The sequence below is a fragment of the Ursus arctos genome, unplaced genomic scaffold (assembly GCF_023065955.2).
Source record: "Ursus arctos isolate Adak ecotype North America unplaced genomic scaffold, UrsArc2.0 scaffold_30, whole genome shotgun sequence".
NCBI classification, from domain to species: domain Eukaryota; kingdom Metazoa; phylum Chordata; class Mammalia; order Carnivora; family Ursidae; genus Ursus; species Ursus arctos.
This window is the reverse complement of record NW_026622986.1, coordinates 5,130,625-5,146,091: the sequence shown is the minus strand read 5'-3', so window position 1 is coordinate 5,146,091 and position 15,467 is coordinate 5,130,625. Positions and strand designations below refer to the sequence as shown.

Sequence of the window (15,467 nt, the reverse complement as noted above, 5' to 3'; positions counted from 1 at the left end):
TAGCCGTAGAAAAATCTGGAAGGCAATCCTTTGCTCCATTACTTCTCAAGAGATCTTTAGGAGAGCTTGATCTGGAGAATTCAAAACTACATATGAAGCTACGAGTAAAGAAGAGAGGGTAACGCCACAAAAACGTACCTTAACATTAGTGTCTGAATGCCAGTTAACAATTAGGAAAGGTGGTATCTGCTGCTGGGAATACAGATTACGTTGTCTGAAGGAAACACTAAGAAAAGCGACTGTTTTTCTCCATCTTTCTTCCTTTTATTTCTACATACACAGGCAATCACACACACAGAAACATCTATGTATGCTTATGTATGTCTAAGATGGCCTCAAAGACCAATGAACCGAAACTCATGAGGTACAGAAAGAAAATTGTGAAAAACTATTTTTTTTTCTGACATTTGATTTTTATGTCTCAATTCATTCTCCACACTGCCATTTCAAAATTTCCTCTCATCAGGACACACTGTTTTCATTTACTTCGTTTGTCTCTGTTCTGATTACAAAGTAGATATCATTTCTACATTGCCAGACACAAATTTAAAGCCATCTAGATAGAACCTAACAGACACTGTACTTACATAATGACAAATGTTACGTTATCTCATAAACCAAATGTCTGAGTAACTCAAAATTTATGAGTACACTCAATGAAAAGATATTTCTCATCAAATAACATGGAAACACGTTGAAGTAAAGCAGAAATACGCTGCTTTATGATGCATGCTTCTGCTAAAATATATAATTTAATTTTATATTTATGAAGATTTCGTGAAAAAGAACTGACCCCTGAAAACGGAACTTTTTAAGAATGATGGAACTTTGGACTTGGAAGTCACTCACCTCTATAAGTCTATCTCCGGCCTTAAGTCGGCCATCCTGGATGGCAGCCCCTCTTGGGAGGATGTTCTTCACATAAATTGGAGCTGAGCCACCTATTGTTACATCTCGGGAAGTGATGCTGAATCCCAGGCCTTCTGAACCTAGATACGTAATGACAACAAGAAAAGCAAATACAGGGATACCTTGAATTTCACAGGTGTCTGGCACAGAAAGATTTCGTTATTCTCTACCTCAGCGTGACATTTTGTAACTTTCACAGTGGCCTACATCGCTTTTAATACTTTAAAAGTTTGAATAGCTTTTTCAAAACAAACTAAATTAGGAAAGGTTTAAATGGCTTATATGTATCAAAATCCTCGAAGAGGAAATGGGAATCTAGTCCAAGACAGATGACAGGTAACACACAAATATGACTGCTAAAAGTTTTTATTTTTAAATTGGTCGAAATGTCTGATGTGAAATAAACTTAATTTCTCCGTGTGGGAAAAAAAAATCTGTTAAAACCCATAGTACCTCAAATATCAATTAATATGGTGCAATCATGGTATCTAGATTTAAAGGGAGGAGGAGGAGCAAGGAAAGAGACAATGATTAGGAAGACAGAAAAGAAAGAGTGAAAACAAATTTTTCTAGATAAGGAACCTCCCAACACTATAATTAAAACAAAATAAATAAAATTTTAAAAATAAAAAACAAAGGCAAATTACCTAGGGAAGACCTCAACTCAGATCATAGCTACCAAGTCTAAGGACCATCATATTATGTTTAAAGGCACTGAAATTAATAAGGCATTTGCAGATCACTGTGCTGGGCTGTATAATTTCAATTGTAGGGGCTTCAGCAGCTGCCCTGACAGGCACTCATAAATGCAATACAATATAGAAAAGGGGTCACATGTTACTAGAACTAACATGCAACAAGCCAAAATGAGCCAAGAAAAAATGTCAAGACTAAACACATTTCTAATGAATCACACAATTTTTATGACACTTCTAATAATGATTAATTTCTACTGGAGGTTTTCAAAAAATTACTTATTTAGCAATATTAGGCTCCACTTCAGTCAAAATGATACTAGGACAAATGCTCATGTGGGAAGAATAAAGAGCTACATTAAGGTGCAAAATCTGTGGAAGGAGGCATTAATTTGATGCAGCACTCAGTACAAAACTAGAAGCACGGGTACAAATTTGTAAGTAAATAAATATGGGCAAGTAACTATGAATGAAAACGTGGGTTAAAGAAGAAACATAAAGTTGATATGAAGAAAATACCCCATAGTTATACCTGTAACAAAACCTACCATCTACATTCTCAAGTACAAACAAAACGTTCATTTAGTTCAAGTCTACAGTCACCTTAATGTGCCTGGACTGTTAATTTCTTGAGTCTTCTGGGTTGAAGACTTGAATGGCATCTCGTCTATATGAAATTTTCCTAATTATTCTGCTGGGACTTTTCCATATGTCTCTGTGCTTTCATGAAACTCTAATGACTTGCAATAACATTTATTAAGAAAGAATTCTAAATTATTCTCCTTTTGCAATATTAATTTGTATGAACTACAAAGACTGTTATATGAACCTCAATACTATTAAAATATCAGCAATAACCCCTAAATCTGTAAGCTAAAAGTTCAGGCAGTGACCTTTAAAAGAAAGATAAATAGATATCAATTTTCATTTAGCAAAGCCAACAAAACATTTTGCACTGACTGAAACAGATTACTGACCTTCTCCTCTGACTTTATTAAAAAGCTAATTTCTACAAAAGAGCAGGGTATCTGAGAATGGCAAAATGGCAATAAATATTAAGAAATCATAATTATGGAAGCAAGTACATAAGGGCTATTCTACTTTGTCATGTTTATATGACATGGTTCCTAAATTATGCCTAAGAATCATTATCACAAAGGCTTCTCCACTTAGCACATAGAACTGGTCTCAGTTTATGAAAGAACTGTCATTCAAAGCATGTCACTTCACTTTGAACTGAATTTAAAGTGTAACACAGACACACCCTATGTTTTTGATGTACGTCATTAAAAATGTTAAATTTAACGATCGTAATTGGTAAAAGTCTTATCTGTAAGCTACAGTGAAAGCTTGTTCATTGTCATACAATCATTATTATTAAAATATCTGTATTCAGTACTGATCAAAGAGAATCAGCATTCTTCACTCTTATTTAACATAAACTTAATTTTTCATATAAAATATTTGTAAGTATTGACAGAATGCACAGTTGGTTTCCGCCTTTTGTCACACGTTCTCACAGTAAATAAAAATCAGGATAGAGCTATGAGGCTCTACATCATTTAGAATACTCAAAGTCAGAAAAACGTTTAAAAGAAAACCACTGTTTCCATTTTCCTGATCTTGATGATTGAGCGCAGTCTTTCTCAATTAGCAGTGTCAATGTAATCATATCTTTGAAATGCTATTAAAATAAAACTGTTAATTTCTGTCTTCAAAAGAATGCCTCTTTTAATGGCAAGTAAAATTTCATTTCACTTAAAAGTTCATATTGTATCATAAGTTGTTAAAATATAATTGTGTGAAAAACCATAATTAACTAAATAAATATGCCTGTTAGTGTAAGAGGGCAAAGATATTTATGAACTAATATCTTTGACAACGGCCAAGTAAAATATTTTTCCTGTTGAGCGATTCCAAGCAGAATTTTATTTTTTATACAATTCCGTTTGTGGTTCTTACCGTGTTTTTGCTTAAAAACAAGGGCCTGTCATTTGAGTAGAGAAAGAGGAAGACAGGATCTGATACTTATCTCATTTAGGAATTAACAAAGGTAAAAGGGGTTTATGCTGACATAACTCTGCATTTGTAAGAGGTTTCAAAAATGGAGTAAAGCTGTCAATTCCTGATCATGTCAACCAAGTATTTGGAGCTTAAAAGTCAGTAACCAGAAATAAGGAGTTTGTGGTTCACATAAAGTTCAATGAAAGAATATGATTAGAAAGGAAATAGGAATCTCAGAGTTTACAACCTTGTAAACCTTACCCCAAATGGAAAGAATGGTCTAAATGTCAGGATATGGAAAATGTTCTAGTAAGATTCTGCTGCCAACAGCCATGTGACTTAAGGAAATCACTCAACCTCTCTTGGATTCATTTTCACCTAACTGTAGGAGTTGGCTGAGCTCATAAAAACAGAAATATTCTGGGGCGCCTGGGTGGCACAGCGGTTGGGCGTCTGCCTTCGGCTCAGGGCGTGATCCCGGCGTTATGGGATCGAGCCCCACATCAGGCTCCTCCGCTATGAGCCTGCTTCTTCCTCTCCCACTCCCCCTGCTTGTGTTCCCTCTCTCGCTGGCTGTCTCTATCTCTGTCAAATAAATAAAATCTTTAAAAAAAAAAAAAAAAAAAACAGAAATATTCTTTATGACACCATTTTGAAAGAGATGATTTTAAAATTTATCAGAACGCTCAGCCAAAACGGGTGATTAACAGCAAAAGTGTAACTCAGTGCCTAGAGGGGACAGTGTTTGGAAATCAGAAAATCACGCCCAGCAGCCTGCTCTGAGTCGTCAAGAACAAAACGGAAAAGCATGCTTCCTAATACACAAGGATGCACAGTCTATGGAAAGCACACGTAAATAAGTAAACTGATAAAAGGCATACGTAATAAAGAGTTAGCAAGGTCCATTAGAATTTCCCTAGTCATCTTAAGGAAGGAAAGCAGTATAATATTCTGGAAAAGTAGCAGACAAGGAGCCATCTGCTGGGTGAACCTACTTTCTACTATGAACCACTAACACCTTTCAATCAATCAATCACTTGCCCTTACCAAAATGATGGGGTTAAAATGGAGGAGCTCTGACGTCCTCTTTGAGTGGGGTGATCAAAACATTCAAGTCCTCACTATTATTTTGGGCTTAATAGTATAGCCTGAAACCAATTTCCTCCCTTACCAGAAAGTTTTACCACAGTAGTAAGTCCTACCGTGTTCACAGAAAGTTATTTTTAGAGCCTAATTTTCTCTGAACTTCACATTTTAATTCTAATATAGCAAAATGAATCTGTAAAGCATACAAACTACAATTTTAAGTACTTTTTAAAGTCACTATATAAGTTCTTTCCTGTAATAATGGAATGATCGATTTGATTTTTAAAATAAATTCCATAGGGGCGCCTGGGTGGCTCAGTCAGTTAAGGGTCTGCCTTCAGCTCAGGTCGAGATCCCGGAGTCCTGGGATCCAGCCCCGCATCAGGCTCCCTGCTCCGTGGGGAGTCTGCTTCTCCCTCCCCTACTCCCCCTCTGTGCTCTTTCTCTCTCAAATATATAAAATCTTTAAAATAAAATAAAACAAAAATAAAATAAAATAAAATACATTCCATAAAACAAAACAAGGTGGGTCATACCTTTCTTCAGCTGGATATTAAGCCTCTTGCCTATTTTTTTGGTGTTATAACCACTGCTTACATTTGTACTAAATACATTTTGTGGTGCCGGGGCCAGAGCTGACGGCGGTTTTCCGGAGGGGTGTGTGCTCTGAGGTAGTAGTCGGGGGTGCGAGTCTATCTGCTCGGGCGGGTGGTTCGATCTGGGGGCTCGCGGCAGTGCCGAAAGTCCTGCACTATTCCCACCCCTGTTATCGATATACTGGCTGTCCGGACTGAAGCGGCTTGGATAGTAACTGTTCTTCTCACTTTGGGATAGTTGTTCGTACTGCTCTTTATTTGCTGCCGGAACCACATGGAACCAAATGGTGGGTGTACGCATGGCTTGGCGAAACATATGCTGTGCTCTGGGTTTGAGAAGGAATGGAAAATTAGCAAATTAAGACTGGCAGACTAGAAGATATTATGAGCTTAATTAAGTATACTAATTAAGCAACAAGAACTGACAGACTTTGTTGAAACTGAAAAACAAAATTCTAATATCCCATTTATCAATCAAGTTCGCGAGCTCTAGGTAGAAGCATCGCTGTTTCTCCAAATATAAATTTCTCATTCTCTTACTAAAAATGACAACATTATCTATAACTACAGATAAGATCCTGTGCTCTCAATCACAAATTATTAAATAATAGTTCTAAGCACGACAGAGGTATTATAATTGCAAACAATCTTCTCTCCACAACATTATCCAATATGTTTAAAAAGTACATTTTATTACATGGGACCACTTGAGTTTTTGAAGAAATAAATACACTTCAAAAACTATAGAAATCAACTACCCATTATCAGCAACATGAATGCAAAATTCTCAAGAACACCAAGGTGGCCTCAGGGACTCAAAATGTGAAGAGTGTTGGTCCCAGTGCTACCCCAGGACCAACCCGAGAAACTGCTCCCCCTCATGCTGGTTCCCGACTCAGATCCTACACAAAGTCCTTTTGATTTCTGCTCACTCTTGCCTTGTTTGATAGGCATTGGACAACTCTTATCTTTGCAATTGAATAAGGACTTGAAACAGGACAAAGAAAATGAGAGTAGACCACACTGTGGTTCAAAGGAGCTTTTCTCTGCTTATTTATACGGGGAGTCATCACACACAACAAAGTTGGAAATGTGGGTTAAAGTGTAATAAAACCTAGCACGCTGGCAAATTTTCCAAAAGGTGAGGAAGTAGCAAAATTGTGAAGTCTAAATTGGGCCCATAATATTTTAAGAAGTGCTCTGTCAGTCGGAGGGCATTTTGAAATATAGTCTAATGGTAGTAATTACCTGGAGTTTGATTAAATTTTTAAAAGCTAGATAATGACAGAAAATACTCCTCTCTACTATAAAGACAGAGACAGACACGTTGTTTGAAGCATTTCAATGGACCGCACTCTCTCATGCCGAAAGCCGACTCCCACTTACTGTTCAAATCTTCTATTTCGAAGGTCGCCATCATTAATCCTGACAATGCAATCATTCTCATGAAAAAGGTTTTCTTGTTCAGCTTTACCACCTTTCTCCAATCGTTTTACTAATAACCCCAGGGTTCTGGAACATTAAGAATGCAAATCATTACACATGTAATATTTCTACCATGCACAATGCCCTCCTGCTTTAATGCTGGTATTATATTTACAAAGACTTCCTGATAAAGGAGTGCATTAAATCGTTATTAATACATTTGAAAATAACACCAACACAAAAAGCACAACAGTACAAGTGAAGTACAGAAATGGAGCCTTTCAATAATAGAAGTTGTTTCTGGGTGTCAGGATCATGTTTTTGAAACACGCCGTGTACTTCTCTGCTCAGAACTGCTTCACACAGAGCTCGCCCGATGATGGTTCAGTGGATACCGCGGTGTGGAGCACAGCTGAGCGTGTATTTGTGGATAGCTCTCGGTGTTCTGTTTTAAGCCAGCTGGAACACGGCTGCCGGAACCCCGTCCCCCCGCGAGAGTGCCGGTAACCAGGAAAGGTTAACCTCGCGCACTATGCATTGGCGAAGAAAAATAGGAACGTTGCCGTTCTCGGCATCTGCATTTGATGGTGCCTAATATTCTGAATTTCAAAACTTGTCAGGTCTCCCAAAAGTAAAAAATTTGTTGCCATTATTCCCATGTGAAGACAAATAGGAGAAAGCCAGTGACAGGGTCAAATGTCAATGGTTCAAACCTCATCAATGTGTGGCTCAAACTGCAGGTTGAAAGAAGAGCCCGAATGAACTTTTAGAGACCGATAAGGAGATAAAAAAGCAAAAATAACCAGCGTACTTTACTAGTACTCGAATACTAATGGTATGAATGAGAGAAAGAACATTCTAGATACCCTGGGACAAGTGGCAAACATTATGGGACCACAGTACAAGAAACAGGAATGTTTACCTAGTTCTGGTGCTGTGACTGACCTTATGGCTACTAACATAAATTCTATATGATGATCACGTTAAAAATTTTTATGAACCGATTTTGGGCCTGTCCAAAGCTTCGATTTTCTTTCATAATCCTAATATTTAGAGACAATATCCATATAGATACTCAAATTTAGAATCCTGTCAAAATTAAAGATATTTCCAATAGCCCAGATAGAGATAGAGATCTCTATCTTCCAATAGAATTTGCCATGCCCTATATAGGCTTTCCAATAAAAAGATACCCAAATAGACAGCTTCCTCTTTTAAACGCTTACAGTAATTGGTATTTGCTCTGTGGCCATTTATCCCGCTCCCCTGTAACTGGTACTTAGATACACATCTTCCCTCCCCTAGTGCACTGTAAACTCCTGAGAGATAGAGAAGCTGGGATTCGGCAATGCACGATCGAGCTCCTAACTAGTAGCAAGGTCTTGACGAATGAAAACTGGAGCGCGTTTAGCCGAGGCGAACAAGTCTCATGTTTCTAACAAACTTTTTGCAAAATAGAATATGAGCGAAAGGAAATCTAGATTCGGATCCTTTTTCTCATGAAGATGTTATTTATACCAAATATATGACTGAACTGGAATAAACTGACTTGAAAGCAAGGGTCCTTTCCCACTTGTTGTTTTGCAGCTCAAATTTGTTTCTTTCATGAATAGAGTCATTCTTTAACTTCATTTTAATTTTTACCATTAAGTATAGTACAGCACGTTTTACTAAGGTCAGGTCCATCAAGTTGCAAAAATAATCAGAGGAGATAGTATTTAAATCACCTTTTGTAATTACACCGTTTGAGGATTAGTACCTACTAGTATGAGTCTAAAAATCTTAGTGACTGACAAAAACATTATCACGTAGGTAATTTTTGGTTACTCACTACCAGTTACTGGAATTCAACAAATATAAAAATCCTCTCAGCTCAAAGGTAAGAGCAAAATACACCAACAGAGCGCATGAGCAACCTAACCGTCTGAGTCCTGTTTGGAAGAAAGCGATCGATCATACACAATACGCCACCGATAATTAAGTTACTGTTAAAATGTCATCATGCCACGATCTGTCTCCCTGCTCTTCCCTATTGGGTAAGTGTGTTTCTATGTGCCATGAGAGGAATCAAATTATTAAGATACATCTAGGATTCTGTTGAATGCGGGGAAATAATTTGAGAAGGCAAATTAAATCACAGTGATTGACAGGATCAGAACTAGAAGGCATTTGGCCACTTCACCATCGAAGCAACCATGTAAAAGAACCATGTTAAAGGAAACGATGACTCGGCCACCCACGCACACTCAGAAGCAAGCATACACGTGGTGCCACACCTGTTGCTACAAGCTATATCTACGGACCGAGAGCACTTTCTCAGAGAGCACGCATTCCCTGTGCAGGAAAAGGAAGCCTCACCAAGAGTCACTCCAGTTAAGTAATTAGTTTGAAACTGGTGAAATCATGAGCGGTTTCTCAGGAAGGTTACAATACCCGGCAATCTAAAGTGATGAATAATGATTATGCTTTTATGTATTCTGAAATATTTTATGTATTCTAAAATAGCCCACAGAATACTTCTAGAGAGATAGATATACATACATATATATAGAGAGAGAGAGGGAGTCAGAGACAAACTATTTTAATGAAAATTACTGAGCACTTAACTAGTACTGAAAATTTGTTTGAATTTACAAATTTACCCCAGATAGATCCTTTCGGCATTTATCACTGTTTGAAATAACACAACTTGGAAATATGTAATTTAATTCTACAAGCAGCATCAATATTTTTCAGATGAATAGGTCTATGGATTTATATTCATCTAGATAACCATTTTTCTTTTATAATCCACTCCCCACCCCCACCCCCAGGAATCATTCTAGAATAATAATCCAAAGTAAAAAGGCATGGCATGCTCCATTTATTCAATGGCTTGTCTTTCTGAATAAGTCCTCCTATATTGCCTAATTCATCAGTAATCCTAATACCCAGTGAAAAATGTTACAAATCATAAATAAATACACCATCGCATTTACATGCAGCATAAACAGAAGTTTATTAAATGAGGCTTTTAGAATCCAAAGTTGTTAAAATAGATGCAAAAATCTTGGAGTCCTTTTTCTCAGTGCTGGGGACTAGAGAACTGATTGGGGGCGGGGGTGGGGTGGAAGAATTTCACCCTGAGTAACACAGCAAGTGATCAGGGAATCAAGGGAACAGACTGAATTAAGGATAAGTTAGTAGCCTGCTGATTTCTAAGTACTTGACCACACTATTAGAATCATTCTCTCAAAAAGAATGGATTAATTTAAAAGTAAAGTGGTACAATCTGCAAAATTATCTCATTTGCTTCACTAGGTGAAAATGATTACAAAAGGAATGGGAATGAACTATCAAAAAAACTTCACAAGAAAATTGAACTGATAACATAACAGCGAGGCTGAGAATGAAAAGTACCCTCTGAAGGGAAATCAACGGGAAGTTATAACACTTTCATCTTCCTGAAAAAGGTGAGTGCAAGCAGACAGATTCCCACACTCCACATAGAAACCTACCACATGCAATTTAAAGCCATCTCAGACAGTATAACTAAAAATAAATTTTAGGTATGTATTTAGCAAATTCAACCAGCAACTAGTACTTGTTCTGGAGTAATAAAGATCTGACCGCCTATGGTGTTGTGGTCCCTAGAACACTTATTAGAGACATAATTGAAGATAATGAAGTCCCAAACATTTTGGCATGTCTGTGTGCTGGGATAGAGACTAGTTTTTCTTCTAGGAAGTTAGTACCAGAATTCCTTATCAGGGGCAACCATTTTCCATAAGAAGAAGGAGTCACTTTGCAGAAACTATGAAGAGGAAGAGGGAAAAGAGGTAGTGGGGTGAGCTCTGCGAGTGGAACAGTCCAGGAGCAGAACTCCCCGAATGAGCTGTGCTGACAGACACAGGACAAAGGACATCGGTGCATTTATTAATGTGGCGGGGCAGATATATGAAGATATGTCTGGAGGGTCTGGGAGTGTAAAAACAGAACCTTCTTGGCACATACACTTTTAGAGCACACAGATTTTTTCTCTGTTAAATCTGAAACATCCCCAAGCCTACCCCATTTCTACTACTTCCTATATTTTTTCAAAATTTAGAGAAAAAATACTATATATGTACAATTCTCACTTCTGAATATTTTCCTACAATAAAAATATGCAAATCTACACATATTTCTTTAAGCCCTCTCTCATGGCTTTGAGCAATGTTCCTTACCAAAAAGGGGAGGAGGGACAAAGAAGAAGAATACAGTCACAGAAAGCAAGCCATTGAAATGCTGCATCTTTGTACATGATTTTGGATGTATAATTAGAAATTTAACTGCTTAGATTATATTAAGGACTGCACCACTACATTTTTACAAGGTTCATTAGCCTAATTATACACTTAATTAAAACAAACTCAGTCATACATGTTAACATTTTCAATTCTAAGTATAAATTACAACCAATGATAAAACTGAAAATAAGTAACAAATGTTTTATTGACATCTAAATTGGCTAAGCAAGTCTGAGTTTTGCTTTGATAACGTAAACTCCCACAACTGCCACCCAGCTGTATGGAAATGATCATAATTCATCTTAATAAAAGCTGACACAGTATAAACACCCCCACTGCCGTGAAGGCAGCGAAGAAGTGGGCAGAATGGGATCCCATCAGCAAGGCCCTCTCACTTCACAGAACACTAAACACGAGGGGCCAGCAATTACCCACACGTGATCCTGAGAACCACAGTCACCATTAGAGCAGACACAAACAAAAGAAAGCTCAAACAAGTCCCAGGTTTAAAAAAAAAAAAAATCTTAAGTTTTTAAAATCTTTAATAGATGAGATAAAGAACAAAAGAAAGGTAAATAAAAATTGAGAAGTCCTTCACCTTAAGGCAGAAATGACAGGCATCATACTTCTACATTGAAAGAATCAAGATTTATCTCAATGTAAGCTACATTTTTCTGTCTAAAGCAAATGTATTTATATAGTCCTTTATTAAAACAGTCTACAGCTAAGAATGCACAACTGAAAACTTTCAGACAAAAGGCTACAGATCAGTTGATAGAGTTAAATTGTGTTTTCTCAGAAGTAAATTAAAATTGAATACTCAAAGAGCATATTTATTCTTAAAAATGATAACTTCAAAGCTCTGCAATGATCTGAAATGAACTAGCTCCATGAAATTCAAACTGGCTATAATCCTTCCTCAATATATACACTCAACTAACTAAACCAGTATATACAGCTGACCCTTGAACAATGCAGTTAGGGCTGCTGACCCCAGTGCAGTAAAAAATCTGCATATAACTTTTTGACTTTCCAAAAATTTAACTACTAATAGCCTACCGTTGCCGATAACATACGTCAATTAACACATACTTTGCATTTCTGTGTACTGTATACTGTATTCTTAAAGTAAGCTGAGGAAAAGAGAATGTCAACAAGAAAATCGTAAGAAAGACAAAAAACATTTATAGTACTTTACTGTATTATAGGAGAAAAATCCATTTACAAGTGGACCCACACAGTTCAAACCCATGTTGTCCCAGGGTCAGCTGTTTTTGCGAATCCTGAATTTATGACAGTGATAAATTCTCATCTCAGAGTCAAAACAGAAGAAAAAAATAATCATTTCCACTCTTATATAGACTAATCAGCACCTATCTAACAACCAGAACAACAAGCAACATGGAGGGAATTATAAGGTACATAACAGGAAGATAAATGGAAGATAAAATACAATTCTTATTAGCTGTCACTGCCAAGTACTTTGTTAAATGTTGCTACGTTGTAATCACATGTATTTTCCTATTTGGGCCATACAAAGCCATAGGAGTGCCCATCCCCTGGATGGGAAGACTGAGGCTAAGTAGAGCTAAGTTGCTCAGGCTACACGCTACCAAAAGACAGAACTGGGTTCTGTCCCAGAGATCCCTGGTCTTAAACTTGAACTGTTCTGAACAACTACTCTGCCAATAACATGAAGATAACATAGTCCAGTTAGTCAATGACTGACAGAAAGGTAACACGACCTTTGTAACAAAAAATTCTGGAAAGATAATTAACTTTTTAATGTATTATAAGGCAAAAAGTCAAGGGGAAGAAGTCATGAAAAGAAACTTTTTTATGGCAACTGACAAACTGTAGTGTTGACTCTGCACCGGATACTCTAAATATTAAGTTGAAGATAAACATCTTCATCTACAGAAAGTGAGCTGAGATGGGATTAATAAGGCACAGCCAGCATGAGCCATTAGCAGAAAGCTAGAAACACACACACACACCCAGACCCTCCCTTTCCAGGGCTTGCTTTCCCAATTAAAGACTTAGGATTTTTCCTAAGTTCTCATGATTGACAATCAGATATAGGAAGAAGAGTTCTGTGAATACTTACTATCAATCGGAGGATGTTAAATGAGTTTGTTTTTCTAATTTGCCTTCTTTTGGGAACTCCTGAGATTTAGGGATACGTGTTGGTAGGAAAAAATATACAATTACAACAGAAGGACTTTCTTACAAGTGACAATGAAATTTTCGACTCGCCCCATCCCCACAAATATTATGAATAGGAAACAGAGAAGAAGGGATTTTAGATACCAAAAGTACTAGACTAGAAACTCCATGATGACAGACATTTTTATGTTTGGTTCTCTAGAGCAAGGCTGGCAAATTACAGCCCACGAGCCAACATTCAGCCTGCCACCTATTTTTATAAATGCAGCTTCGCTGGAACACAGCCACACTCACTTCGCTATACATTGCTTACAGTTGCTTGCTTTCATGCTACAATGACAGAACTGCGTACTTGCAATAGAAGCTCGGTGACGCTCGGTGACCCACAAGGCAACAATATCGAATATCTGACCCCGTAAAGGGTTTGCCAAGCCCTGATCTGCTATATGCACAGAAACAAGAATACTGCCTGGTAGATACAAGATCTTTAAAAAAAAATAAAAACAAACAAAAAACTTGCTGGATAAAAGAAACACAAGCCTATAACTACTATTTGCATAAGGAAAAGTACTGTGAAAGAACACTCCAAAGACCATAGATCTAAGAATAAAGAAGAATGTATATAAATGGGAAATGTCCATTACAGAAAAGACGCAGAGAAACAGACTGCACTTTATTAAGAATAATATGCTTTGGGATGCCTGGGTGGCTCAGTCGGTGAAGTGTCTGCCTTTGGCTCAGGTCATGATCTCAGGGTCCTGGGATTGAGTCCCGCATCAGGCTCCCCGCTCGGCTGGGAGCCCACTTCTTCTTCTCCTCCCTGCTTGTGCTGTCACTATCTCTCTCTCTCTCAAATAAATAAATAAAATCTTAAAAAAAGAAGAAGAAGAAGAAGAAGAAGAAGAAGAAGAAGAAGAAGAAGAAGAAGAAGAAAAAGATGTTTTATCCATACTGGTTTCCACAGGGGAACAGAGATATAATATCCACTGTAAGTTATACTGTGGAGTCCAGGTAAAAGAGTAACTATTATTTTTTTAAAAATACAGTCATATTTCTTAAAAATCTTTAACAATTTCTCCATTATTTACTGAATGAAATCTCATCGGTCACTGATAAAGTGCTTTGTAACAATCTCTCCAGCTCTATCTTATAATAAATTCTATTCCAAATCCTTGACTCATTATTTCTTACCAAATCATGCACATGGGTATGTGGCATCTTCCTTTCATAGAGTCTCTTCCTGGGAAAGAATATCATTCCAGAATGTCACTTGTGTAACTCCTATATTTCCTTAAAGAATAGATCAAGCTCTATTGCTCCACTGAGGGTACACGACAGCACACAATATTCCATACTTCTGCTAAGTCCCTATGGCACTCGTGCATGCAGTTCTTTCGACACATGGCATGGATTTTTTTATATACACATTTTTCAACTGGACTTTTAAAGTCTCTTAAAACCAAATTTACATCTTATAATTTCATAAACCCAATGCCTACAGTATACATTTTTATCTTGCTTTTTAAATACCTAACATTACATTACATAATTATAAAGCCTCAGAAAAACTCATTATCAACTATCAAACCAGGATATGTATTTATCTAAATTTAACATAGTAATGCCATAGCTCATGTGGATAGTCATACGTTCATTCACACTTTTACTGAGTAAGCTTTACTGACCAATACCTATGGGCTAAGTCCTAGAAATATAAAAAATACAAAACACAGTTTCTCTACCAAAGGAAATGACAATTTTTTGGAATAACCTTCCTGAAAGTAGTAGCATTTGTGATTTAAATAAGAAGGCTATGTTTGACATTTACATCAGAAGGAAATCAAATTATATGTGTGAGGTGAAAACTGATTTCAAGGTGATGAAACTGAATAAAGAGTTCTGGATGGGAATCAGTTAACTTCATTTCTGAAATACACACAAGATGATGACTAAAGTAAAACAGCATCACAGCAAAGGAAACAATCAACCAAACTACAAGGCAACCTATGGAATGAGAGAAGATATTTGCAAATGACATATCTGATAAAGGATTAGCATCCAAAATATATAAAGACCTTACAAAATTCAACACCCAAAAAAAGAATAATGCAATTAAAAATGGGCAGAAGACATGAATAGACATTTTTCCAAAGAAGACATCCAGATGGCCAACAGACACATGAAAATATGTTCAACATCACTCATCATCAGGGAAAAACTGATCAAAACTATAATGAGATATCACCTCACCCCTGTCAGAATGGCTAAAATCAACAACACAAGAAACAACAGGTGTTGGCAAGGATGTGAAGAAAAGG

At 37.0% G+C, this 15,467-nt stretch overlaps 1 protein-coding gene across 28 annotated transcripts in view; it reads right to left on the bottom strand.

Annotated features, from left to right (window-relative positions):
• PARD3 (par-3 family cell polarity regulator) overlaps positions 1–15,467 on the bottom strand; it is a 634,782-nt gene that overhangs the window by 252,375 nt on the left and 366,940 nt on the right. For all 28 annotated transcript variants that reach the window (XM_026483463.4, XM_026483458.4, XM_026483464.4 and 25 more), the window contains 3 exons: positions 6,677–6,802; positions 5,231–5,616; positions 850–989 (listed from right to left, as the gene is read on the bottom strand). In XM_026483463.4, coding sequence (XP_026339248.2) covers positions 850–989; positions 5,231–5,616; positions 6,677–6,802 — 652 coding nt within the window. The remainder of the gene's footprint in view (positions 1–849; positions 990–5,230; positions 5,617–6,676; positions 6,803–15,467) is intronic.